General features: G+C 38.1%; 1 protein-coding gene and 1 long non-coding RNA gene across 3 annotated transcripts; one reads left to right on the top strand and one right to left on the bottom strand.

The window, feature by feature from the left end:
- Nucleotides 1-327: 327 nt before the first annotated feature.
- On the bottom strand, nt 328-11279 carry LOC120745206. Of its 2 annotated transcripts, XM_040049922.1 has the most exons (13): nt 11179-11273; nt 10968-10994; nt 10516-10812; nt 10046-10327; nt 9608-9901; nt 9169-9447; nt 8647-8940; nt 7908-8201; nt 6178-6258; nt 6056-6097; nt 4995-5099; nt 1067-1107; nt 353-942 (listed from the first exon to the last, which is right to left on the bottom strand). In XM_040049922.1, exons 1-13 carry the CDS (start codon nt 11210-11212, stop codon nt 844-846), a joined length of 2169 nt encoding a protein of 722 aa, XP_039905856.1. In that variant the 5' UTR covers nt 11213-11273; the 3' UTR covers nt 353-843. The 2 variants fall into 2 exon arrangements, with proteins under 2 accessions (XP_039905857.1, XP_039905856.1); XM_040049923.1 differs by lacking the exon at nt 10516-10812 and having other exon boundaries at nt 328-942; nt 11179-11279.
- Nucleotides 10114-23559, top strand: LOC120745207. Its single transcript, XR_005698589.1, has 3 exons — nt 10114-10126; nt 14463-14464; nt 23398-23559. It is a non-coding gene; the product is annotated as an uncharacterized LOC120745207 (long non-coding RNA).
- Nucleotides 23560-27036: the final 3477 nt, after the last annotated feature.

Genomic DNA, 27036 nt, shown 5'->3' with positions numbered 1-27036 from the left:
CAACCCAACAAATCATGAAAAATTAGGTTTAAATTTTTGTTCATGACGGTGCAAATTTCTGACAGTTTGTGTAAATTTAAGCGTGTAACAATTTGATTTTTTTTTTTTTTTTTTTTACAAAAATACTGAAACTTAAGTTAGACTTGTGTTTGTAAAGCAACCACCCCATGTTGTGTAGCTTTCTGGATTTTGTACTTATTGGGCTACATACCTATTTATTATACAGGCTATACAGTAAAATCAAAATTTACAGGAAAATCATGTTTTATGTAACTAAAGTGTTTAATTATATGGGCTACAGAAAATAATTAATTAAATTAATAGTTAATTATTAATTTAATGTTAAATTAATAATTAATATGAAAAGCATGTATACTTACTGCATTTGAGTCATTTTAACCATACATGACCACCTGCATATATGTTTGAAAACAGGGGCTTTTCAAACATATGCAGGTGGTCACCTGCATATATGTGAGTTGTCCCCCCCCCCCCCCATTTGATTTCCTTACCACCCTAAGAACATTCCTCTAGATCCGCCCCTGTGGGTTAAGCCATGTCGAAAGTTTTGTGAGGTGCTTTTGTGATATTTAATAGATAGGATTTCATTTTTTTCTCCGCAATATCCGATCCAGTAATTTACGTCAGGATTGGACTGATACCCATGCTGTATATCGGATCGGTCCATCCCTAGTTTCTTGGTTTGTAGTATACCCCTCTGATATTCATGCACTAAGATGGTGTTTATTTTTTAAATGCTTTGCACATTCAATTACATCATTTTGGTTTATCATCAAAATAATGTAACTTGTTATACAACTGTAACAAAACGCAGACCAAAATTTAAAAAGGGAAACAAAAGAGCAGTATCTTACCTTTAGGTGGGTCATCAACAGGGACTAAACTGGTCATACTGTAGACTTCAGAATCATTTGGAGACATCTTGTTTGATAAGAAGAGAAGAAAAGGAGTAAGACGAGAAGTCATGAACGACCTGTAATTAAGTACCTGAATTATTAGTAGATACAAGGAATTTTATTACAACAAAAATAAGAAAGAAAAGTACCCATCCTCCTCGGTCAGTTTTTTTTGTGCTTGAAAAATTACCTACAACAAAAGGCAAAATAAAAAATCAGTATAAAAACTACCACACAGGGGGACAAAAGGATAACACTCAAGGACATCCTATTAAACACAATACCAGAAATGATTAAAGAATAAATATTTCATTAATTATAGTCATAGTGGATTTGACAGTGATGTTACATCACGGAGAAAAAGAAAAGCATTAATTGTCAAGTGATTGTTAGTTAATACATACTAAAGTGTTCTCTGCTTTAATCCCAAACAGCAATCTGTCATTAAGCTTCTCTCATACCTTTTTTGTCCAGCATTTTGAGTTCATTTTGTATTTTTGCTTTCTTATATTATATTGAAAATATGTTCTTTTGTTGGTATTACCAGTTAGGTTTAAGTTGAGTTTTATTTTAGTTCAGGTTTTCATGTGTGTCCCCTTGTGTGAGTCTGTTCTGGCCTTCTGTGTCAGTATGTCATGTATTTCTTGTCTGCGTGTTTTCATGTTGTCAAGCCTGTGTTGTCATGTTTATGTCTCTCGATGTTTCCTGTTTTATTTTGAAAGTCTTGTCTTTCTATTTTCAGTGTGCTTAGTTTTACACTGTCATTGGCTGTGTCCCAATTCAGGGTCTGCACGCTTGAAGTACGCGCACTACGCGTACTACGTACGGTGCGTACTATTAGTACGAGAAGTGCGGAAGTGAGAGGCTTGTGAAATGGGACGGTATACGCTTCGTCGCGCCGTTCAGGTTGCCTAGCAACCATGATACTAACCACGAGACACGTTACATACAGCTTTGTTTGACAGAAATGAAGGAGAAAAATGTTTTGTTGGCCATTCGTTTTTGTCATGACATCACTTTGATTAGTTGAGTATCTGAGGCTGAGACCACGGGACTGTAAAACATGATAGTTGGGCTTCATTTCTGTGCTGAACAGTCATTTAAGCTTAGTTAGTAAATAACAATTAGTTAATGTTGTTCATGAGACTAAAGACATCTCACTCCATCCAAACAGGTATGAGAAAAAACCCTGTCATTTTGTGGCAGCTGTCAATTGACCGTGGAAGCAGAATACTACTTGAAATCTATATGGGGATAGGCATTCTCATGGGTGTGTGATAGGGTGGGCAGATTGAGCTAAATATCGATAATATCGATACTAACACTGGTATCAGTATTGGACTGATACAGATGCAATTGGATCGTAGGTTGCTTCTATTCAGTATGCATGCACCCCACTGTTAAATACATTTTTACTATATATTTTTTAAATTAAAAAATATACTTCAAACATGCACTATGAAAAATATTTAAACCATTCTCTGTTCTGTCATGTCAATTCTTTTTACCCTGTAGCACATTTAAACAACAGAAGCTGACACAAAGTATTTTAAAGATGGGCACATTTACATTCCAGCTCTCTAAGAAACACAGTATTAATATATTAGAAAAGCTAAAAGTATGTTTTTTTACTGTGTTAACTAATTATTGTGTTTAGTAAAAGTCAGAGCACTCATTCAGCAAGACTGAACTTAACAAGATTTTTATTGCTTGATTGATAGATACATAACAACACTGGGAAGGCTAAGGGCAGGTACAAAATGGACATATGGAAAGGACATAGCAAGAGGGAGATTGCGACACTTGACAGTGGTAGACGGACAATAAATGCATGAGCGCAAATGAGGGAACACAACACAGGTGGAACTCAGCTGAACGTAATCTAACTAACGAGCAACACGTTCTCACTCCCAAAGCGTAACATTTTATGCTAGGTGACAAATCGTCAACATATTACGTTTCCGGGCACCCAACACATTCCTAAATGAAGAGATTGGAAAAATGAGGAAATATGAGAACCATTTGCACTCAATCTACACATGTTTGCTCTTTTTCTTAAAATCACTTGGGAAAACACTATTTAACATCATTAAAGTGCTGGTTAAGGTTACGAATAAGGTTATGGTTAGGAATAAAGTTAGGTTTAGGGCTGGAATACAGGGCTGGAATGTCTATTACCGCGGGACCGTCATTCCACTGGATTTCATCCATAACCCAGTGCGTACCATAAGAACGCGGAAGGTCACCTTTCGCGTTCCTCAGGAGCACCGCGGGATGTGACAAAACATCGGGATGTTACGCCTCGAGAGTGAGAAAGGGCTGCTAACGAGACAGCGGGAAACAAAATTAAACATGACGCACACCAGACAGGAGACTATAAAAGTAAAACAAGAAGTAGGAGAAACACACACTGAGACGCAGACTGACTAAACCCAGGGGACAGAGGGAGGAGAGAGAGGGTGATGGAGTGAAAGATGAGAGAGACGCACACAGTGGCACAACTGGGAAAACAGAAAACAAGGCAAACAAGTAAATAGGACTGACTTAACCTGGAGATGCTGAGGGAAGGACATAGAGACAAGACAAAGACATGAATGGGGCCAATTACCAACCAAGACAACCTAAACTAGAAATACTGATAAACCTGAGCACAAGCAAACTGAAACATAAGACACACAGAGAACATAATAATGAATAAACAAGACTCAAAACTCTTAACAGAAAACACTGGGTCAACAACCCAGGTACCCTAACACGATAATGCATCTCATAAATCATGATACACTGTTCTCCCCTACATAAGCTCTCTTTAAAGATTAAAAGTATTAGTACTGGCACTACTACTGTTAATTTACCTGATATCGGACTAATACCAAAATTTGCAGTATTGCACAGCACTAGAGTGTGAACAATTACTAAAGCTTGTCAAGCTGAGAGGCTTGGCGTTTGCAACTAGCTGTCTTTTCATTGTAGACAAACGTCTGGTCCTTGACAGGACTAGTGTGCTAGACAAGTTAACACTGACTGTGCTTTCATTGGCCACTTTGGCCTATGATGTAAGAAATCTTTAATAACTCCTTTAAGGTGTTGAAAGTTTTAATGATAGAGAAGGGAATGCCTGTCATGTCCAGCCGATCGGTTGGAGGTTCCATCAAGACTTTTAGATTAATATCTCGGAGTAATCACTTAGTTGACCAAATGTACGGAGTTTAACTGTTTATGTTTACTTACTTTTTTCATTGATATTTAATCTCGTTGTACATATTGGCAATTAACCACATCACAGAGTTCTTGTGCTGTTAATTCAGATCAGATTATTTTTTTAATATAGATATATTTGATACACATTAAAATCAGGATCATCACAGCTGATCATTTTTAGCTAATAGTAAATAATAATAATAATGGATTGCATTTATATAGCGCTTTTCGGGGCCGGTTCCGGCAACCTTCCGGTTACAAGACGAACTGCCAACTCTTTGAGCCATGATAGTTAGATAACGATAGCAGTATTAACATTTTACAATTCTACAGACAGGAAGGAGTGCAGAGAGGTGAAGACTACCAAGGAGAGTGCAGCAAAAGAGTGGTATATTTTAATCTGGTCCAATTTGCCAAAGACAGGTTTGTTAAACAATAAGGGAGGCTTTAATTTTTTTTTTTAATTAATTAATGGATTATTTATTCATTCACGGGACAGGAGGAGTATATCTTTGTTTTTCTTCCTCTAAAAGTCACCACACACCGTCAGGATGTGACATCAATAGAGTAACAGCTAGATTAATATATTCACCGGTGTGTTGAAGCAGTGAGGTACAGAGTGTTGGCGCCGAGCAGCTGAAACATAATGCTGACTCTTAAAGAGGAATAAGAAAATTGTCATAAAGTGTATAAGTATGTAAGAGAAGTAAAAGATATGGAGGTCAGAAATCAGTCGGTTTATGAAGAGAACGGTGGTGGAGCTGATCAGTGGATTTTGTGTATAAACGTTTTATAATATAGTGTGATTAGAAATACGTCAGACTGTAGAAAAGGTTTGAGGCTTTACATGACATAAGGAATTGTTACTATTCTTACCATTTCTTCTTTTCACACAGACAAGAGCCATTCCCAGTGAGATGATGCCCACGATTACACCAAAACCAGTAACAACTACAGGTAGAAGTTTATGAGCAGAAGGTACTAGAAAAGCACAGACCACAAACAAGTGTCAGTCTTACTTCCCATTCTGGTGGAAGTAACTGAGAAAGACATTTACTGTTAAAAAGCAACAAATCTCTTATTTATTTTTCTCCATTAACACCACAGCAGTTATCAAGAAAGCACAAAAGCGTCTCCAATCCCTCAGGAGACTCAGGAAAGCAGGACTCTCCATACTTCACCTCACAACTTTCTATAGAGGCACCATTGAAAACATCCTGACGCAAAGTTTTACAGCTTGGTTTGGCAGCCGCAAGTCCTACGAGAAGCACCAACTTAATAGGATTGTTAAGACTGCCACGAGGATTGTTGGTGCCCCCTCTCTCATCAGCATCAGCTGCAGAACCACCAGGATGCTGGAAGGGTTCTTTGCACAAGCCGTGAGACTGATAAATGGACTGTGCCCCCTCCCCACCCACACAGCCATTCACACAGCTACACTGTAAGATCAACAAGCAGACTGTGTTGCCCCTATCCACATACGCACGCTCACACACACAAACACACACACACACATACACACAATACACTCCCCAGATACACACACTACCTAATTTACCCATCATCTTCTGTGAAAGGACTGCTGCTATCAACCCGAATGAATGTGACTGGAGTTTGTTATAGAACTTAGATTTTATGCTATTTATGCCTGTTTTTACTGCTCTTTTTTTAAACTCATTCTTTTTAATCTGTATTTTTTCTCTTTAAACTGTATTGCTTATTGCACTGTAGAGGCTGGTGAGAAGCAGTATTTCGTTTCAGGCTGAGTAACACCATACGAAATGACAATAAACTTTTTGAGTCTTGAGTCTTATTTTACAGTCTTGAGAGCAGCAAAGTATGCTGAATGACATGTAGGAAAAGAACAAACTTCACTGATATGCAAAGCAAAACCCTCCTAGTATGATGAATACACAGTTTAAGGAAATTTCGCTAACCTGAAGATGTCCTTGGTGTGGTCAGAGAAGAAGTAGTCTCCACTGAAATGAATATCTCCAAATGTCAAAAAAGCACCACAGCAATTGACCTGGGCATTTTTACTCACTTGTAAAAATCTTACCAATAGTTGTGTTTCTCCTGATTGTGTGACTTGTAAAGTCCATAGATGGGGGAGGAGCAGAGGTCAAAGTGTTTTTTTCAGCTGCAATAAAAGAAGATGTAGTGATTGTTTCACTATTTGAGTTTCTTGTGGATTCACCACAAAAGGCATTTTTCTTCCACTACTGCAATACTGCCATACAACAGCACAGTGTCAATGTTTTACACTTAGCCCTACAACACTTGTTCTAGAGCTTTAATACTGATTGAGTGATTATAAAAAACTCATGACACAGCCTTTGCATCGATGCTTCCTTTAACACGAGGCTCTGTAGTGCTCCGATGTATTAAACGATGTAAACACAACTAGAACAAGACCTGCAATACAAAAGTATTTAGAAGCAGTGTGTGAATAAAAGGTTTGACAACATTGATCCCACACACACTGATAACACAATAGGAACAGTGATAATGACACTGACACAATTTAACATGGAGCCGGAGTTTGTTTATGCGCAAGCGGCGTTACCGAGACAGTGAGCTCAAGGTGAGTGAAACAAAATGTGTCTCTAACGTCAAAACAGCAGCAAAGTTCCTGTAATCACCATTAAAATCTTTACTTTAGCGTGAGTCCTTCATCAAAGCACCTGATTAATAAACTTCCGACGTGAAGAAAAGCAAACTCTGCAGCTGCTCCATCCACTGCTATTTGTTTTAAACAAAGAAAAAAAATCTGCAGTAAACCTCCAAAAGTACTATTAAAATATGCAGACGAACTGAGTCTGAGACCAGACTGGTTAAATCATACAGCTTGCTGAAGGCTGAAGGTAACAGTCTTATTGTACATGGGAGTGGTACCTGAAGCAAACATGGGCTAAACCATATTAACCTGAAGACTCTTGTAACATTTTTCACACTGAAAGTGAAATCATATCAGATAATGTGCTAATTAAACTGCATTAATATTGAAAAATATAGCAATAAAAACTTTTTTAACAACCTAATAAAAATATAAATGGGCATTTAAACTCTGATCCACTGACCTGAGAGTTGTTAGGTTGGACACTGAATTATTATTAATATTTATTATTAACATCTAGACCATTGTATCATTTTGTGCCTTAGTTTAGATTACACATATATCTTGCTTTATTTAATTGGACCTTTGACTGTACTTTCAATTATTTATACTTTTTTAAATTTAAGATAAAGCTTTCTTAAAATACATCATTGTATATAAATATACACACAAACACACTCACACATTCACACACACACACACATATAAATTATATATGTATATATATGTATATATATATATATATATATATATATATATATATATATATATAATATGAATTACAAATACGAGTTTTTGACAGATCTTATACGCAGTAAATTTTGCAATTTCTAATATGGAAGCTCACTCAATTACTAAAATAATCGGTAGCTGAAGCCCTATAATATTGTTTTGCTGTCATCTGACGTCAGTGCATAACACATAATGCACTGTAAATACATCCATCAATACTCAGAATTCTGCTCCCTGGACGGACTTAAATCAATTCAAGAAATAGGCAGTTTATTCAAGGATGGAAATATGTATCACTGCCTAAAATCTTGTAGATTACATTATTAAAGGTAAACAGAACCCTATAAACATCAGGTTTTAGCTTCCCTTTTTGGTTTGTAGAAATAAATGCACATCCTGTAATGAGGTATAATAGAGAGCGACACATTGTGATCACTTACTTTGTATGTTAATGAAGGATATGTTACTGTGAGGAGACTGGTATTGTCCCCCTTTATGCTGTGACATGTAAAAACATGTCACTTCAACCTCAGCAGGTGAACTCTGCTGTGCCATAGAGAGGAGCTCAGTTCCATTAAGTGTCTGCAGACAGGAGATGGACGTAGATTTTCTTCTTCTCATAAAGTACAAAAAACACTGAGTCACAGAAACAGATGATGGAGTCTGACATTTCACTGTGACTGAGTCTGTTTCTGTGATCATCATTAGATTCATTGTCAGCTCAGGTCGAGGAGCTACAAAATGTAAAGATTTCTCAAGTTAAATAAATAAATGTTTCATTTATTTGAAAATAAAACCTAATAAGAGAAACTGCTTATGTATCTTATGCATATTTAAATTTTCCTCACTACAACAACCGACAAGTTGAAAGAGGTTGTTGGTTTTTTCTACAGATACTGTTGTCAGAAATCCTCATATTAGTTCATTGCATTAGTATTTACTCACTTTGTATAATAGCTGTAATTTCTGACATGTTACTCAATGGAAATTTTATATAAAATAGATTTAGTCCTTAATTCAAAGAAATTGCAGTTTATTTAAGAATGTAACATCAGTTACATGTAAATAAAACTTTATAAAAATCAGTTTTTAGTTTCATTCTTTGGTTTATAAAAGCTAAAACTTTATGCACATACTGTTCAGAGGTATACTATAGAGCCGCATGTTATGATCACTTACTTTGTATGCTGATGGAGGACGTGTTACTATGCAGAGACTTATGTGGTCCTCCTTTATGTTCTAATGTGTAAAAACATGTCACTTTGACCTCAGCAGGTAATCTCTGCTGTGCCATAGAGAGGAGCTCAGTTGCTGTCAGTGTCTGCTGACAGGAGATGGACGTAGATTTTCTTCCTCTCATAAAGTACAAAAAACACTGAGACACAGGAACAGATGATGGAGTCTGACAGTTCACTGTGACTGAGTCTGTTTCTGTGATCATAGTTGGATTCACTGTCAGTTCAGGCCGAGGAGCTAAAAATGTAAAGATTTCTTTAGTTAAATAAGCAAATGTTTCATTTACTTAAAAAGAAAATATATTAATAGAAACTGATCTGAGAGTTTTACTTTTTAAAATGATCAAGTCTGATACACAAGAACAATTTCCTCCTACAACCCCTAAGTTGAGAGCAGCTTTGTTTTTTGTACTGATACTGTAGACAAACATCCTCACATTAGTGCACTTCAGCAGAATTTACTCACGTTGTATATTGATGGGTGACATGTTGCTCTCTGGAGATTTAAGTATATAAAAGTAATAACAGGTCACTTCAGCTGTAAGAGGTGAACTTTGACGTGTCCATGACAGAAATTCAGACCCTGTCAGAGTCTGCAGACAAGGAGCTGCTTTATCAGGTTTATGTCCTGAAATGATGAAATAACACTGAGACACAGGAACAGATGATGGAGTCTGACAGTTCACTGTGACTGAGTCTGTCTCTGTGATCATCTGTGGATTCACTGTCAGTTCAGGCCGAGGAGCTAGAAAATGGAAAAAATTGGTTGAGTTAAATAAGCAAATGTTTAATTTATTTGAAATAAGATCTAATAATAGAAACTGTTCTGAGAGAGTTTTTTTTTTACATGGTTAAGTCTGATGCACATGAAAATGTTCCTCTTCACTCACAGTGTGATCACTTACTTTGTATGCTGATGGAATATTTGTTACTGTGAGGAGACTGGTATTGTCCTCCTTTATGCTCTGAGCTGTAAAAACATGTCACATCCACCTCAGCAGGTGAACTCTGCCGTGCCATAGAGAGCAGCTCAGTTCCTGTAAGTGTCTGCTGACAGGAGATGGACGTAGATTTTCTTCCATTCATAAAGTACAAAAAACACTGAGTCACAGGAACAGATGATGGAGTCTGACAGTTCACTGTGACTGATTCTGTCTCTGTGATCATCTGTGGATTCACTGTCAGTTCGGGTCGAGGAGCTAAGAAATGCAAGCATTTGTTGAGTTAAAAGAGAAAACATTACATTTATTTGACAATAAAATAAAAAAACTACTCTGAAAGTTTTAATCTGATGCACATTTAAACTTAATATTACTGCGTTCATTCCAGTAGCATTTACTCACTTTGTATTGTGATTGGTGACATGTTACTCACTGGAGATTTATATATATAAATGTAATAACAGGTCATTTCAATTGTAACAGGTGAACGTTGACGTGTCCATGACAGAAATTCAGACCCTGTGAAAGTCCACAGACAAGAAGATGTTTTGGCAGTTTTATCTCCTGAAATGATGAAATAACACTGAGACACAGAAACAGATGATGGAGTCTGACAGTTCACTGTGACTGAGTCTGTCTCTGTGATCTTCTGTGGGTTTACTGTCAATTTAGGTGGACGAAGATCTGAAAAATTCAGGTACATGTTAGATTAATTTAAGCACATTTGCATCTATATTATATATTTTATATTGTAGAATTATAATTATTACATTTTGATTTATAATTATTGCAAGTACTCAGATAATAACTAATCAACCCCATAATTACTATTGAAACATATTATAAACTGTTCATGTACTTTTGTCACTCACTGTTTATGGTGATGGTGGATGGCTCGCTGTCAGGAGAGGTACGTTTAAAAGTATCAATTTGTACAGTGTAAGAACATCTCACTTCAGCCTCAGCAGGTAAACTCTTATGTGCAATCTTCAGCAGCTCAGTCGCTGTCAGTGTCTGCACACAGGAGGAACCTTTGGACAGTTTCTGGCTTGCAATGTAGAAATCACACTGAGACACAGAAACAGATGATGGAGTCTGACAGCTCAGTGTGACTGAGTCCGTCTCTGTGATCGCAGGTGGATGCACTGTCAGTTCAGGCGGAAGACTGGCTGAAATTACATATACACGGATTTTATTTTAAATAGTTTACATACGTATAAAAAGTTTTTAAGATGAGCAAAGCTGAGTTACTATAGAAAAGCTCCAGAAAAATGGTAAATATCCCAGACAGAGATAAAAAAAAAAACATGAAAATAAGACTGACCTTGTGCTTTGATTTCATGACAGGAATCTGAAGAAGGAAAAACAAAATAGATTAAACAATAAAAAAATTCAAAGTGTAAATTAGTTTTAGAAGTCTTATGTAAGAAAGAGAAACATGTTAATAACAACACCTGACAGCCATTATGAGTGAGCCCATATTAAGGACCAGATGGCATGAACAACAAATGAACCTGGTAAGAAGTTTAACTTACACATGAGAACAACTAGCAGCAGGAGACCAGCCATGATTAAAAGAACAATGTGACTGTGCAGAACAGACTACAGCAGTCTGACTGCTCTGACTCTCACCTACATTAAATGTCATCAAGAGAACTTTCTTTCAGGAAAACCACAGCCTTCACATTACCTGCCCACAGTGAGACACACTTCACATACTGTGAACCTGCAATGATACACTTTTTTAAACCCTCACCCGTTTAACTAGAATATTTTTAATTGACCCTTTTTGTAGGTACAGAAAAGTTAAATTGTTTATTGGTCATATGTGCTGCTTTGCTTCTTAAGAGGCCTGCATTCACTAGAATGACAGGAAGACTAATATGTACATGCTTTATATCACCTACATCTTGTTATATCATGTACATGATTGTTTTTCAATGTTTTGGTGGAGGGTTGTTATCATGTTGGCCCGAATAGATTATCAATGAACTTTTAAGATGCTGTTACATATTTATTAAAACCTTCCACCTCATTCATAAACATGTCATTGTGTGCTGACTGCAGCTTTGTATTTAGCATAGAAATATCAGTGAAAACGTTTAAAAACACACTGTAAATGAGCATGTTGTTTTCTGATGTGTCAGGGTTTTTTCTCAAATAAATTGTTTGTTCTTTTCAAATGATTTTTCACACTCACTGTAGCTGATTATCTGTTTGAATGCTGTTGTCACCACTATCAGATCTTAATCAGCAAACATCAGCTTACATGTTAGACAAAGACATGCAGTCTTTAGTCACAACTCAAGTTCTCACATCTCTGTGAACTTTAGCACAGCTCAGGTGCTTTGATCTAAATTCAATATGCTGACAATCCATGTTACTTGTGGCTGTTATTTTTCTTCAGGAAAAATCACATAATGCATTAAATATGTTGCATGTTAACAGCACTACAGTAATGTGTGATGTCTTACTTTGTTCCTTAAAGTCATGTTGTCTTTGTGTCATGTTTTGAAATACTTGCCTCAGTTCTCATTTTTTTAAACTTTCACTTCATGTTCTTGTTTTTGTGCCTGTGCAGTGCGGTAGGAGAAGATTCCCTTCATGGCTTTACAGAGTCACATGTGTTCCAACGGTACAAGGATGTGGTGTATTAGTGGGTCAAACATGGGACAATAACAAAGGGTACTAGATTGTATGTTCAGTGGGTATTCTTTGATTTTGACTGATAATTTTTTAAAATCATTTTTAGTTTACATTTGTTGTTTATTCAATCAAACTGCTTGGTGTTTAGAAAGTTTAGAAAAAGATCATGGTATGAACAATTCACAATGTTAATCATGTACCAAAGAGCCAGCTTATTGCCCTGTCTTTTCTAACCAGTTAATACAAAGGGATCTGTGAGAATTAACACCCATTTTGAAATATACATGTTTAGGTAGAATTAATAAGAACACTACAGAAGACGTGACAGTCTTATGAGCCGTGAATGTCAAAGCCATGTTTTTTTTTCTTGGAAACCATAGCAACGATCTCGACACATGACATGACCACATAACCACAACAAACTTTGCATAAGCTGGATGGCTACTAAAGACCATATAAAGTAAAAGAAGTTTGACTATGAGCACAGCTGCTGTTCCTAACTACTGTTCAAATCTTGTCATTGTGACGTTAAACCAATCAGTAGAAAGTTTGTATTAAAGGAAACTAAAACAGGCTGTGGCTAAACTGAGGAGGTTAACCAAGATCTGTTAGAAATAATTTCCAATAATGAAAAAAATTAATCTATGGTTTCCTTTAAACTAAATTAACAAAATTAAAAGCTGGCGTGTGTGTATATTTTATTCAGTTTGTATGTTTTCTGTACATTTGTTACAAATAGCTGGAAAAAGACACACACAACACATTTTTTTATCAGAAAGCAGAGAAAAACAAAATAAGAACTTCTCTCTCCCCTTTTATTCCTTTTCAATCGGCACGTGAGCCTTGCAGATGATAAAGGATTATTGTTGATAATAAATAAATTAAAGCAACAAAACAACGTGAAGAGCCCGTTAGGAGCCAAAAGAGACGGCTCTTTTTAGTGAGCCGAGACAGAATTCCCATCACTACCATGAATAATATTAAATCAGAGAATGAGAACTTACCAGATAACCAGAAACTACATACACTGGGCAGGCACACTGAACATATGACAAGTAAAAAAATTGAGCACCTCCTTTACCTCTTTTAAACACTACTTTCATTTTTTAAATTAGCATTACTATTTGCATGTCATAATTTCACTGCTACATATATTATTGCAATTAAGTAGAAAAATGAAAGCTGATATGGTGAGTAGAAAATAATGTGCTTTTGTAGAGGAAATACTTTGCAGTAAACAAGTTATAATAAACATGACTGATTTGTTACACTAATGTCACTGTAGAAGCTGGTTTTAAGTGTTGAAAACATGTTTAAAACACATAGATATTAATTAAAAGGACAGTTTATATGTTTTTAAAGTAGACTGTTGGGTCTGCGCTAACAGGCCCACTGGTTCAGAGAATTATCACCCGTGAAGAAAGACAAAACATCGATCGATCGGTTTGAACTTGCGCAAGGGAACCCCGGTCGGCAGCACTTCTGCCCTCAGCCCCCAGCATCCTAGATGTGTAGGAGAGGAGCAGAAGAATATCTAACGATGCAGTTTAAGGCAAGCTTTACAAATTTTAGTACAACAATGACAACTATTATCAAAATTAACCTAACATAGACAACCCAGTATTTTTTCCCTTTTTCTAAACATATCACTAGGTGCCACTCTTCCTAGGTGGCCGAGATTAATTAATTAACTAGATAGATAGATAGATAGATAGATAGATAGATAGATAGATAGATAGATAGATAGATAGATAGATAGAGCAGAAGATCCATGGAGGCTTGGGTCTATCACACCGGGCAAGACCCCAGGTGTAGGCTGTGTAAAGATAGCATAACAGCATGGTGTAGGTAGGATGCTAGCAGGCAGGGCACACATGGAATGCTATAACCAATTGGCCGGCATAGTTATTTAGTTAGGTTTTTGGGGGTTTTTTTGTTTTTGCTTTTTATTTTAACTTGAAAATTTATTTTAACCCCCCTAGCTGATGTCAGAGCAGGAGATATTTACCCTTATGCCTAAAAAGTGCAAATGAATCACAGCAGTAAATGTACATTTTCTTTGTCTAAAATAAATCAAGGCACTAAAATACATCATTCTCATCATTGAAAACTTAGAAATCAGATGTCCTTGCAGAGCCTTAAGTCCATCTTGTACATCCGATTTCGACTGGAGCTGTCTGGTGAGGCTTGCTATGTCCATTTTGTTTGTTAATGGTTAAAAATGTTCCTCTATTATTGTTACGTTTTATGGATCACAAGGTTTAAAACTACTTAAAAAGACGCGCGCACACACACACACAAAGTAACTCCGCTAAGTTGCCTATTTTGGGTCACTTTTGCCAGTCCCAAGTCCAGATAAAGGGGGAGGACTGGAATTGTGACATTAAAAAACAATAATTGCTAAAAGAAATTTATATTGTAGTTCTAAACATATTCTAAATACTTTTGGGTGTTTTTTTACTCACTTTACACCTCTTCCACAATGTTATTTCTCTCTCCTACAGCATCTGTTACAATTATGTGGGCATGACAAATTATGCAAATTAGGCAAAGACATAATTTAGTGAGTTCTAGTGACTTTTAGGACGGCGAATAGCGATTTTCCTTACTGGGGAGTTGGCAACACTGCTTGTTCTGCGCTCACAGATGGGACAGACAGTTTCACAACTCATTAACCGCACGGAGAAGGCATCGTTTAAATATGTTAAATATGTTTCTTTAAGCAAGTTCTTCATGACTGAGCCACAAGTGTCCTCTTTTTTGGAAATCAAAATATGGTCACCCTAAATTAAACCAATCCTCAAGTGTTTGGGGAGTTGGATTTAGCCACTTCCTGGTTATTGATTTTTTTGCTGGCCGCTAATAGCGCTTGTAGAGGCTTTACAAATTTGCAAAATTAATATTAAATGTTATCTTAAAGACATCACACAGAGTTTTATGAATTCCCAGCCAATAGTTTTTTAAATTAGGGCAATCCCAAAAGATATGATAATGGTGTGCTTCTTCAGATCCACATTTTCTTCAGCATTCAGTTGCCCCATTTTTATATCTGGTTTGATGAGGGGTTTTAAAAAATCTAATAATGTTTTTCGAGCAATGATCTCTCCAAGATAATGAACTTGTTGAATACCAATGAAAATTACAAATCTTCTCCCAGTTCTCGTCTGATATACCCATCCCTGATTCCACTTTCCATTTGGTCTTAATATTTTGAGTAGTGTCCTTTCTTGCCTGAAGAAACACTTTATATAAGTTGGAGATTGCCTTTCTCATAAAACTGTCATATGTTAGTTTAACAATCTAAAAAATTTCTATGTTTGTTAAAATAATCCTGCATTTTACGAAACCTGAAGAAATCTACTTGTGTTAGACCATTTCTTGTTTGCAAAGATTGAAAGTTCTGTAGTGTCCCTTTATGTGTGAATGAGTGGAATGTTGTTAGTCCACTCTCTATCCAAGACTAAAATCTTTAATCCAGGGGCGATTCTAGGATCAGAGCTTTGGGGGTGCTGAGCACCCACAGAGCTGCCCAGCCAGGCAAGATAAACTTTACTCGTCACAAAGAGACTTCTTCCCTGTCTCTGTCAGTCCAGGTATCCTTAAATGTCTCCAATTGTCCCGAGTTCTCTCTGACTGTCTCCTTGGTGCATTTAAACCCCTGTTTATCCCTGTCCTTGTCGTCTGTTGTCTTCGTCTCCGTTATCAGTCATCAGAATTTTACCATCTCTGTGCAAGTCTGCAAATTTCTTTATTAAATCATAAGATTCTTAAATTCATCAAGTCTCTCTGTGCCTGGGTCACAAAACATGACATCACTGCTTTGTACATTTTAACACAATTTAATCCCCACATTTGTGAAAGAAAAGCAAAACACTTTTTTTTTAAACTCTGTAACAAAACCATCAAATCTGATAAAGGTTATTTAAATGCTGCAAAAGAAGAATAGATTGGAATAAAAAAAAAATACATATCCTAACCTTAATTACTGGGGGAGAATAATGAGTGATGCTCATAGTGAGTAAAAAGTAAACTGAGTGCATTTTTTGGACAGAGATTCACTTTTATTGTGTATGTATAATATAATACAGATACATTAAAAATACACTCTAAAAATAGAGTCCTTGAAATGTACAACTGTACAAAATATTGATAAAAAAAATGTTAAAATGGAGGCAACTTTGCCTGTGGTACAATGTATACAATGTGTGAAAAGACCTTTACTACAGATACTACTATGTCTCTGCAGATTTTTTATTTTATTTTAACCTGTGTCGCCTCACCTTGAGGTTGGCAAATCTGTCTATCACTTTTTGGTGATCAACTCTCTCAAGCAGTTTAACTGTTTCTGTTTTGCCTGTCAGTGTTCCCTGTCTGTTTCCTTACCTGTTTCTTCCTGACCTTGTACTTTCTCATCACGTTCCCCTCTTTCCTCTCTCCCTCTTTGGACTGACAATCATACACATATAGATTTTATTCAATTAGATGAAAAAATTACATCAATATGAAAAGAAATATTATTGAGATCACTAATAAAAAAAGTCCTCTCTTAGTGTACTTTCAACCAAAAGGCAAATAACCAAACCACATGTACATCTAATAAAAGATATAAATGTTGAAACACTGATCCAACATTATCTTTTATTGACGGATCATTTGCTCTTACACTTTTACCTGAATGTTGTTCCTGGGTTTAATATCAGCACATGCACATATGACAAAATAACCAGCTTCTCTCATTCCATTTCAAACAGGACAGTGGCAACAACAGTAGGCTACGGACAATTTTGAGTTTTAGATTTTAAATATGCTATATAAATTTCAATGGGAGCAACAGGGCGGTCAAATGTCGCTGATTTTACTACAGAGTAGGATGGACTGTAGGGTAGCTAACATTGTCGGAAAACACGTTTCCAACACTGCAGGTTACCTGTGTGTAATGTTTTTCAGCTAAAAGGAGACATGTTCTGACTCCTACCTAACTATATAAAGAGTAACTGGAGGTTAAATGTGTTAGGATGCCTGGGTCGTTGACCCAGGGTTTTTGAGTTTATGATATTATTTATACTTTCTAGTTTTTGGTTTCTTTGAGTTCTGTCTTATAGTTTATGTCTCTGTCTTCTCTAGCTGCTCTGTCTCCCCTGTCAGCTGTATCCCCTTGTCTAGTTCGCGTCTCTGTGTGTCCTTAGTGGCTATATCCCCGTGTCCAGTCAGTGTCTGTGTCTGCCCTGGTCCCACGTCTCTGTTCCCTCTGTTGCAGTGCGTGCGAGTCTGTGTCTTTGTTCAGTCTGTGTTATGTGTTTCCTGTTTTACTTTGAAAGTCCATGTCTGATGTTAATGTGTCTGGTTTTGCTTCCCCTTGTCTCGTTAGGCCTGATTTGCCCCAGCTGTGTTTCCCTCCTGTTACTCATTCCCTGATTGCTCCCTCTGTGTATTTAAGCCCTGTGTTTCTCTGTGTCCGTGTCGCGATCTACCGTTTATTTTGCTGTGTGTTTTGTCAATCCGCCGGTGTTAGTTTATTTTTGACCTTTTTTCTCAGTTATGTTATGTTATGTTATGTTATGTTTGAGTTTAGCATTAAAGCTGTTTTGGTTTAAGTTCTGTCTCCGGAGTCTGCACCTTGGGTCCTATTCCTGTCTGCACACAGCCACACCTAACAAAATGCAGCTAACATGTCCTGTTTTAAGTCAGGCACTTACACCTCCGCTCCGCTGTGTCTCAGCCACCATCGCTCTGACAGCAACAGCGCTAGAGCCAGAGTAGGGGAGAGGCGAGCTGGAACAAAGCATTTTGGGAGGGGGGGTTATCTATACTTCTGTTGTTAAAATGTTACGTCTCAACCAAGTACTGTATGCTTTTTATATTTTTAGAAGTGTGTCACACAAACAGTAAATATTGTCAAAAAAGTAAGAAATCTTTGGGGGTGCTTTGATTCATTTTGGGGGTGCTGAAGCACCCCCAAAAATGGGCTGAAATCGCCCCTGCTTTTATCACTTGTATTTGGTTTAAAATCTGTATCGTAAGCGCACCATCTAAATTCTTTTAATATTCGTTCACTACCACATATTCTAATCACTTTATTCCATATTTTTAGAGTATGACATATCCATGTTCCTTTACATTCTAATCGGTCTGCCAGTTTTTTGTCCACAATTGAGGCTTGTAGTTGAAATTTAGAGTTTATATTAAATTCTATGTATTTCCACTTCCAAATCAGGATTACACCATTGCAGCAGGGGGATGACCTGAGATGCGTAGTAATAGTATTGTAAGCATGGGAGCATTGCCCCACCCTTTTACCTTGCTTAACTGTAGGATACTAAATTCAATTCTTGTTTTTTTCCCCTGCCAACTAAAACGTGAGATCTATTTGTCCCATTCCCCAAACTGTGTTTTACACACTTTAACAGGTAAAGTTCTGAATAGATATAGGAATCTTGGGACTACATTCATTTTCACTGCTAATATCCTTGAATTTAAATTTAAGAAAGGCACCAGATATCGCCTATCTAAATCAGATTTCATGGCATGTGACAGAGGACCATAATTTACTTGTAGACTTTTTTTGATAGAATGATAGATTTTAGAAAAAGAAATTAATATTAAGCATTATTTAATTCTCGTTTTTTTTAGAAAGAGATAGAAAAATTAATTTTTTTTTAAATAGCAATTTTATTATGTAGATTTATTCCCAAAACATTTAAGTGTTTTCAGCCTTCCCCCATTTATATTATATTCTCTCGTACAAGTTTTAGATGCTGTTGTAATTTAGGTCATTACTGTGTTTTGGTTAGATCTTTAATTATAACCAGACAGTTCTCCAAACAGCTCTCGCGGACATAAAACTCCTCAATAGGATTTTTCAGGTTCCCTCAAAGACCAAAAACGTTCATCTGCACACTTGCAATTTTTGTTCTTCCCTGGCAATTGTGATACCTTTAATTTTAGTGTTGTTTCTCATAAACTGACCAAGAGGCTCAATATAGAGTGCAAATAGAAGTGATGAGACCTGACTGGTCCCTCTTTCCAAAGTCTTTCCAAAAAATCAGATAGATCTACGTTGACTTTCACGCATGCTCTTGGTTTGTCATAGAGAGATTATATCATTGAAATGAATTCATTGTGAACACCAAAAATCTTCAGTACCCTATAAAGAAAAAGCCATCTGACTGAATCAAAGGCTTTCTCAGCGTCTAGTCCCACCAACACCGCCCACTCCCACATCTCTGTTTATTTGTTCCATAACATGTAGAGAGCACCATATATTGTCAACTGTTTGCCTATGCTGGATGAAACCACACTGGTCCAAGTCTATTATATCAGGTAAAAAGTCTCTGTGCCAAAATTTTGTAAATCGTTTATAATCCAAATTTAATACACTGACCGGTCGATAGCTACTATGTTCCGTCCTGTCTTTACCCTCCTTGGGAATGATGGAGATAACTGTTTCTTTCCACAAAGGAGGTAGTTTACCCTTTTGCATAATCTAGTTTAATGTTTTCAGTAAAATAGGAAGCAACTCCTCTTTCAGGTTTTTGTACCACTCTGCAGTGTACCCATCCAAACCCGGAGTCTTGCCTACTTTTAATTTAGACGTTGCCAGGTGAAGTTCTTTGGGTTGTTATTGATTGAAGTAAATTTTCATTTTGAATATTTGTTGGAGTTGATAGTTTTAATTTATTCAGAAAATTATCAATGTTTATTTCATCAGTTGTTTGCGATTGAGTTTACAGTTCTTTATAAAACAACTCAAAGCTCTCTTGGATTTTCTCTTATTTATTTTCAACGGTCTTTGTTTGAGGGTCTTTTATTTTATAAATTGTGTTTTCCAGTCTCTGTTTACCCAATTTATAGGCTAAGAGTTTGAAGGATTTGCTTTTGTCTTTTGGAGGATTTTGTCTTTTTCAGATGAGGTCACTGAAATTATCTTTCCTCTCATTACTGCTTTTAGGGTGTCCCATAATATAATTTGAGACACTTCACCAGTGTCATTTATTTCAAGAAAATCTTTTTCAGTGTTCAGAGATCAATGGCTCCATGTCAGGGCACTGGCTATGAATTTCTGATGGATCAGCCCTTAACAAAAAAAGTTGTCAACAGTTCTTTTCATCTTTTCTTATTACTCACAGCTACATCTACTTCTGTCAGGCCTAGGCTACTCACTAGGGCTGGTTATCATCACTGATTTCTACAATCCACTCGATTCCGATTCACGAGGTCCCGATTGGATTCAATTTTGGCTCAAACAGTCAGAAATATTCTAATTCCGATCATTTATCAGTAATGAGTAGTGAGACTTTATCAGAGGTGTGAGCATCCTTTAACCGAGGATAAAACACAGAACATGAAGGAGATTTTCCTGGCTTGGATTTTATATCAGATAACCTTAAAAATATTCTGCAATATTGTGCAATTTTGCATAATTTTAAAAAAGTTTAAATTTCTTCAGTATATTCTTGTCCGAGGTCATTTAAATAAAAAATAAAAGACAGCAGCCAACAGCATTGTAAACAACGGTAGACTGGTGGGGTAATAAGCGACTGAATAATGCAAAAATTGAGATTTGAGATGAGAAACTGTTCTTGAAGTACACAGAGAGAGAGAGAGAGAGAGCTGTGCATGAAGTGTGATTTTATCGTGGTGAATGCAATACAGCGAAAGTAAGAGAGGATTAATGACAATATTTATCAAATGTGAAGTGTAGTTTGAATCTTCTTTTGCTGCTGGTTCTGTGAATTTTGGTTGGAGAGAGACAAAACCTGCAGCTCAGAATCTAGCGCAAAAAAGATGTAAACACAAAGCGTGGACCCGCTGACGTATCAGAATCAGTGAGCTGTCAGTTTTCAGCCCGGCGTGTCCGTGTATGTGCCGTTGGGTGAGAAAGCCGAGTAAGAGAAAGCTGATTCTGATGCGTCGGTCCGCGCTCTGTGATTACGTCTTTGTGTGGAATCCATTTATCTGCTCTTATTTGCTGTTTGGTGGTTGTTGAAAATCTTTTGTTAGCTTTATCATTTTATTCAAGCTACACACCTCTCTCTATCCACCTGCACTTTCAGCTGGATCACGGCCAATCAGAGAGGTCCAGCCCCTGACTATCTCTGATTGGTTGAGACCATGATAGGGGCATAATGTGTGTCTGTTGTTGACCACATGGAGACTTTCAGAGTTGCGGAGACTTTTTTTGTTTTTACTCAAACAGTTGGTCCCACCGGTGCGACCTAGGATTTTCTTTTAGTCGCACCATTGAAAAATGTGGTCGCACTCTAGAGCCCTGCTTGTATATGAAGATGAAAATATGTTTTTAAAACCTTGTCTTTTTAATTTAACATGCTCTGATTGGCTCAGTTGGGTCTCCTGGAGGAAGGCCACCTGCGTCTTTTCCCTTTTTAATTTAGAGAAAATCTTACTTCTTTTGACCAGATTTAGGACTCCCTTTTACATTAAAAGATAACTTTGAGTGGTTCTACCTGCATTTATACCCTGCAATTTCTCCCTTTCTCCCTTACTTCATATAAGCCGCTGCCTCATGAATAGGGATGGGTACCGGTTCTGACATAAACAGTAGTAACCAGACCGAAAAGCCGCGCACATTTCGGTGCTTTATTTCGGTGCTTTTTTTTTTTCTTGAGATATCATACACTTTAGGTTCTAGCCAATCATTTTACCTTTCCAAGGTACATACATTCTTTTAGAGCAGAGCTACAGATTAAAAATGCCTAAGGCGAAACGGTCAAAAGTATTGCTGTACTTCACAGCAAAAGATGCAAACTCAGCAGCCTACAACAAGTGCTTTAAGGTGATACTGTGCAAAGGAGGTAACACCTCGAATCTGATGAAACACCTGGCAAAACATAGCGTTTTTTTAAAAGCCGAGAAATGCACCGTATTTGATAGCTTGCTGCAAGACCGAGCACCAAGCACATCTACTGCTGGTGTGGTGCCTGTTATCGGACCCGGAGTTAGCAACATCCCCCAAGAACCCAAAGAGGAGAACCCTAGCCCCTAGCCCTGCCAGTGTAACAGAAATGATGACGAATGATGATGGCAGCAGCAGCCGTTCTTCTCTGCGTGAGTAGCTTAATGTTGTTCGTGTGTAATTTACGTTGAGTAGGGCTAACCATGTTATTACATCAATGCATGTAAGGTGCAAACACCGTCATAGTTACATGCGTCTGTCTTCTTGTTTGATAGAGTGATACGATATATGCCCTATAGCTGCAAAAAGGCCAACATTGTTATCTTTTTACAAAAAAAACAACTAAACATGAGAAGTTTTAGAAGAAAGTTTGTGTTTTCCATTGTTTAAGCACCGGTTCCAACCAAAGGAGGTATGTTGTATCAACAGAAAAGGCTAACTTGGTTATCATTTTGCAGAAAAAAAGAGACTGCTAAAAATAACAACATAAGAGGTTTTTGGAGAAAGTTTGTGTACTCCATTTTTTAAGCACCGGTTCAAGCACCGTTTAAGCACCGGCACCGTTTCAAAAGTACTGGTTTGGCACCGGTATCGGATAAAACCTAAACGATACCCATCCCTACTCATGAACATAATAACACAAAAATTGCCACCAACTAAAAATAACATTGTATTTAATAACACTGAACAATTCTCCCTCTCCTGACTTCCACTCACAAGGTCCTCTTACTGACACGTAGCAAATCAGAGGGAAAGCCTTCAACCCAAAGTGAGTTGCAGGGCCCTCTGCTGTGACAACAGCTATGATGGTCCACTTTTTATTTATATATGTTTATTATATAAATAGTCTTTTTTTTTATTCACACCACACAAAATAATAAAAAATAAATTATAAAATACAAAAACCAGCTATTTACAACTCAACCTTTAACTATTTAAATTTTCAGATTTTCCCTTTTAAACAAACTAAAAAGGGAACAACACAAGACACTGCAAACCACAACACAATAAAATATTGATTAAAATATTCAAAACAAAAAGAAAAAAAAATGAACGCCCAGATCTTTAATTAGGGGAAAAGTTGGCATTTAGAAATACCAATTGCCTAAGCTTTGAGATTTCTTCTGTCAGTAATTATCTGTCCTGTTTTGAAGAAGATTCTCTCAGAGAGGACTGATGTTGTCACAATGCACAGTCTCCCAAAACCTCTCCGACAACACCACTAAACAACAAAAAAGAAAAACTCAGTTCAATAGTCCAACCCCCGCCCTAATGGCAGCAAACATAGTTCTGGCGGCCAACCCGGTGGGTGGCAAAACAGGCGAGACCTGCTGTGGGTAGGCAGAGGCCGAAAACAGTTCAGGAGGCCTACCTCTAGTCCATCGATGGGAACACTGGATCTCCGGCGGGCGGCTATGGGTCCAGCAGCCACGGCGAAACGGTCCCGGCGGGTGGCCACGGGTCCGGTGGCGGCGGCATGGCAGCTGCGGCGGGCGGCCACGGGTCCAGTGGCGGCGGTGTGGCAGCTGTGGCGGGCGACAATGTAGCACAACACACAATCTACGATGTGCTGGACGTGCTGCTGGTCGCGGACGTGCTGCTGGTCGCAGACGTGGTGGTCCCTCCGGCTCTCCAAGCTGCTGCGCGGGCACGTCCTACTGTTTTGTTCATTGTGTTTGGTTTCACTTCCCCTGTCCTGTCATTAGGTTCATGTAGGGGTGGGCGATATAAACGATATACTATAGAAACGATATAAATTAGGCGATTACGTCATTTGGCGACTTCTAGCGACTCTTAGGACAGCCAATAGCGATTTTCCTTACTGAAGAGTTGGCAACACTGCGCAGCGGCTAAAACCATTATCATCTGCAAATTATGGTGGGCGATAGTCATAGCAAAGAGATGAAGCACTTTTGAAATATGGGGAAAGCCAAAATGTTGAATTCTCTCACAGCTGTTCTATTCCCATGTTGTTGCAGTATATTAATAACTAACCTCGTATTGTGGATGAATAATCTCAGTTGTTCTCCTGACTGAAGTTTGCCCCGTGTACAGCATCCTGCTATGCGATTGCATTTGTCCCTAACCACCAGAATCCCTCACGTTTACTTTTATCGAGTGGAAAAAAAGTTGGCGTTCATCCTCCAGCTTCACTGTGGTAATGTTATGCTAACATAGCTGTGTCGCTAGCATTCACGTAGCACATTATATACCAGGTAGTCCAACTTCAGTAACCCTGCAAATGCCACTGCTGTTTAGTTTTCTGTCTTCATTTATGTTGGAAGTGGTAGCAGAGCTGTACGTTTTAATTAGTTTCAAAAATCTCTCAGTCAGAACATGGTATGTCATGTTTAGGTGTAAACTTCCTGTTAACTTCTAACTCCGTTAAATTTAATAATTTCTGTTTTCATGGATGCCTCGATGTTAAACTTAAATGTTACACCCGATAAAGCAGCAACGCTGATGATTTTATTAAAGATGAAAGAATTTAGACTGTTTTTAACTCTTAGTGTTCGTTTGACTTTGGGACCTGAAGTAGACAGAGTTTTGGACCCAGATTACTCCGCGAAGCTCCTCACTACGGCAGCCTAATGCTCTGACAATCCATCAAGCAGTGCGGCTTACCAAAGTTGTACTAAAACATTTATTAACAGATTTCTGCACGCCCAAATCGGTTAGAGGTCAGTAAGCACAACCAGAATTCATACATAAGGCACACTCTCGATATTTGAGAAAATTAAAGGATTTTAAGTGTTCCTTATAGTGTGGAAAATACGTTATACAGAAGAAAAGAATATATTGTGATATATATTGTTACCGCACATGCTTCAAATTATATCGCGATATGAATTTTAGGCCATATCGCCCAGCCCTAGGTTCATGTGTGTAAGCTGTGCTCCCATGTGTGGCCACTACCCTTAATCATCCAAACATTTTGACGCGACGTTTCAATGAGAAACGAATGTAAATAAACAGCAGACAGAAATGAGGAAGGCCGAATCGTCTTGTGTTTCACACATGCGCAGTACTGGAACGTAAGCATCTTCGGCCATTTTCAATGTGGACGCACAACTCTGTGAAAACAACTGAAAACACAAATTTTTAAATCTATCTGGGCTAGTGTGGCCTAGAGCTGTCAGCTTTCAGCCCCGACAGTGCCGTCGGGTGAGAAAGCTGACAGCTCAGTGATTCTGATGCGTCGGGTCCACGCTTTTTTTAATGCCTTTGTCCAGAATCCATTTACCTGCTCTCATTTACTGCTTTAGCTGTTTGGTGGTTGTTGAAATAGTTTTGTGAGCTTTAACCTGAGATTCTGGCATTTCTGGCAAAATGCATTTATATTTAAAAATCGATTCAGGATTTAATGAATCAGTATCGCTTTACCTCTCTCTATCCGCCGCTGTTCCAGATTAACTGGCATCGCAGATCAAGCTGATTGGATTGGATTGGATAATGCTTTTATTTGTCGGTTGCAGTTGCCTGCAACTAACAAACCTTGCTGACCGTACATACAATACACAAACTTCACATTGGGGAGACAGGTCAGGCTAGGTAGCAAAAGGAAAAACAAAGGGATCAGCATGAGGAGAAACCAAAAACTCCAGCACATAAAAAGCAGAAATATCATCACATCATAACACCATAAAAGCACAAGACAAGCAAGATGGAGGGGAATCCCAACGTGCACAGCTGCATCTGGGATACTGCAATCTTGCAATTGTGCCTCCGCTGTCCACATCGGATGGGAGGTAAGTGTGGGAGGAGGTGTTGGATTCGGGGAAGGGGGGGTAATGGTGAGGGCGTGTCAGTATCAGTGTACATGTGTCATGTGTGTCAGTATGTGTGTCCTGTGTTCATCCTGAAAAAGTGTCCTTTCACCCATTAGGCGAAGATCAATAGTCCGCAGCCTAAGCAGGTGGCCTTGAGGGATCAGGCGAGAAAGACAGTTCGTTCTCGTTGTCGTATCTCTTGGAAGAATTGTTGTTGTTCTCATCGGCATCAACTTTAGGAGCATCCAGCTGGCACCGTCAGAGTCGTGGGGGGGGGGGTAGCTGAATGGAAGATGATGGATATGTTGTTTTAGAGCAACCAAACTGCTTCAATTTTACAGCTGTTCTAGCGTCCATCACTGGTCTCCAGGTTTATCTGCCATTTAAGAGCTATAAGCTCCTCCAAGATCTTTCCCATAGTACGTTCAGTATGAACACTCTGAGCGCTTACCGCTCTTCCCACATTTTCAATCAAAGCGGCCAGCCTTGTGGAGTTTTGAACAGCATTCACCGCTTTCTTTAATTTCCGATAAACCAGCGCAAGCCAGCTCTGATCAGCAAGAGCCCCGTTATCATGGTGCCGAATAGGTAGACGTCTTCGATGTCCTCAATAGGCACACGATGCACCACTTCTGCCACCTGTCCATCGTGTAACCGGCAGGGAAGTCCCTCCAGGGCACACAGGCTCTCCCAATCCTAGGCTTCTCGTTGAGAAGAGGGTGTCAATTGCATTCAGGGACCAGTTGATCAAATCCATAGTTCTTCTTTAGGTTTTAGAGAACAAGAGCGAGAATGAGAGGCTCTCTCAGGGTGAGAATGACTTTTATGCAGTGAGGTGAGTAGCTGACTTTCTACCAGAAGGGCACAGGTTCAAATCCTGCTCAGGGTTAGAGTGAGACGAGACCAGACAAGGACATAGAAGCTGCAGCAGGGAAGATAAGGGGAAGGAAAGGGTGAAAGATGCGTCCGTCTACTCCAAAAGCCAAAGCAAAAGCTGTGTGGTAGACTTGCTTTTCAGGAGCCGCTACCGACAAATAAACACCAAATATTACTTCTGTTGCGAA

Source organism: Simochromis diagramma, unplaced genomic scaffold (genome assembly GCF_900408965.1).
Source record: "Simochromis diagramma unplaced genomic scaffold, fSimDia1.1 OVJJ01000429.1, whole genome shotgun sequence".
Classification (NCBI taxonomy): Eukaryota; Metazoa; Chordata; class Actinopteri; order Cichliformes; family Cichlidae; genus Simochromis; species Simochromis diagramma.
Note: the sequence above shows the minus strand (reverse complement) of the source record. Positions and strands in the feature narration are given on the sequence as shown.

Coding starts and splice junctions, on each gene's coding strand:
- LOC120745206 (XM_040049922.1), bottom strand. CDS start 11,212: ATGGCTGGTCTCCTGCTGCTAGTTGTTCTCATGT. Junction 10,995..11,178: donor GCTGCTAGTTGTTCTCATGT/GTAAGTTAAACT, acceptor TTCCTTCTTCAG/ATTCCTGTCATGAAATCAAA. Junction 8,202..8,646: donor GTCCTCCATCAGCATACAAA/GTAAGTGATCAT, acceptor TACATTTTGTAG/CTCCTCGACCTGAGCTGACA.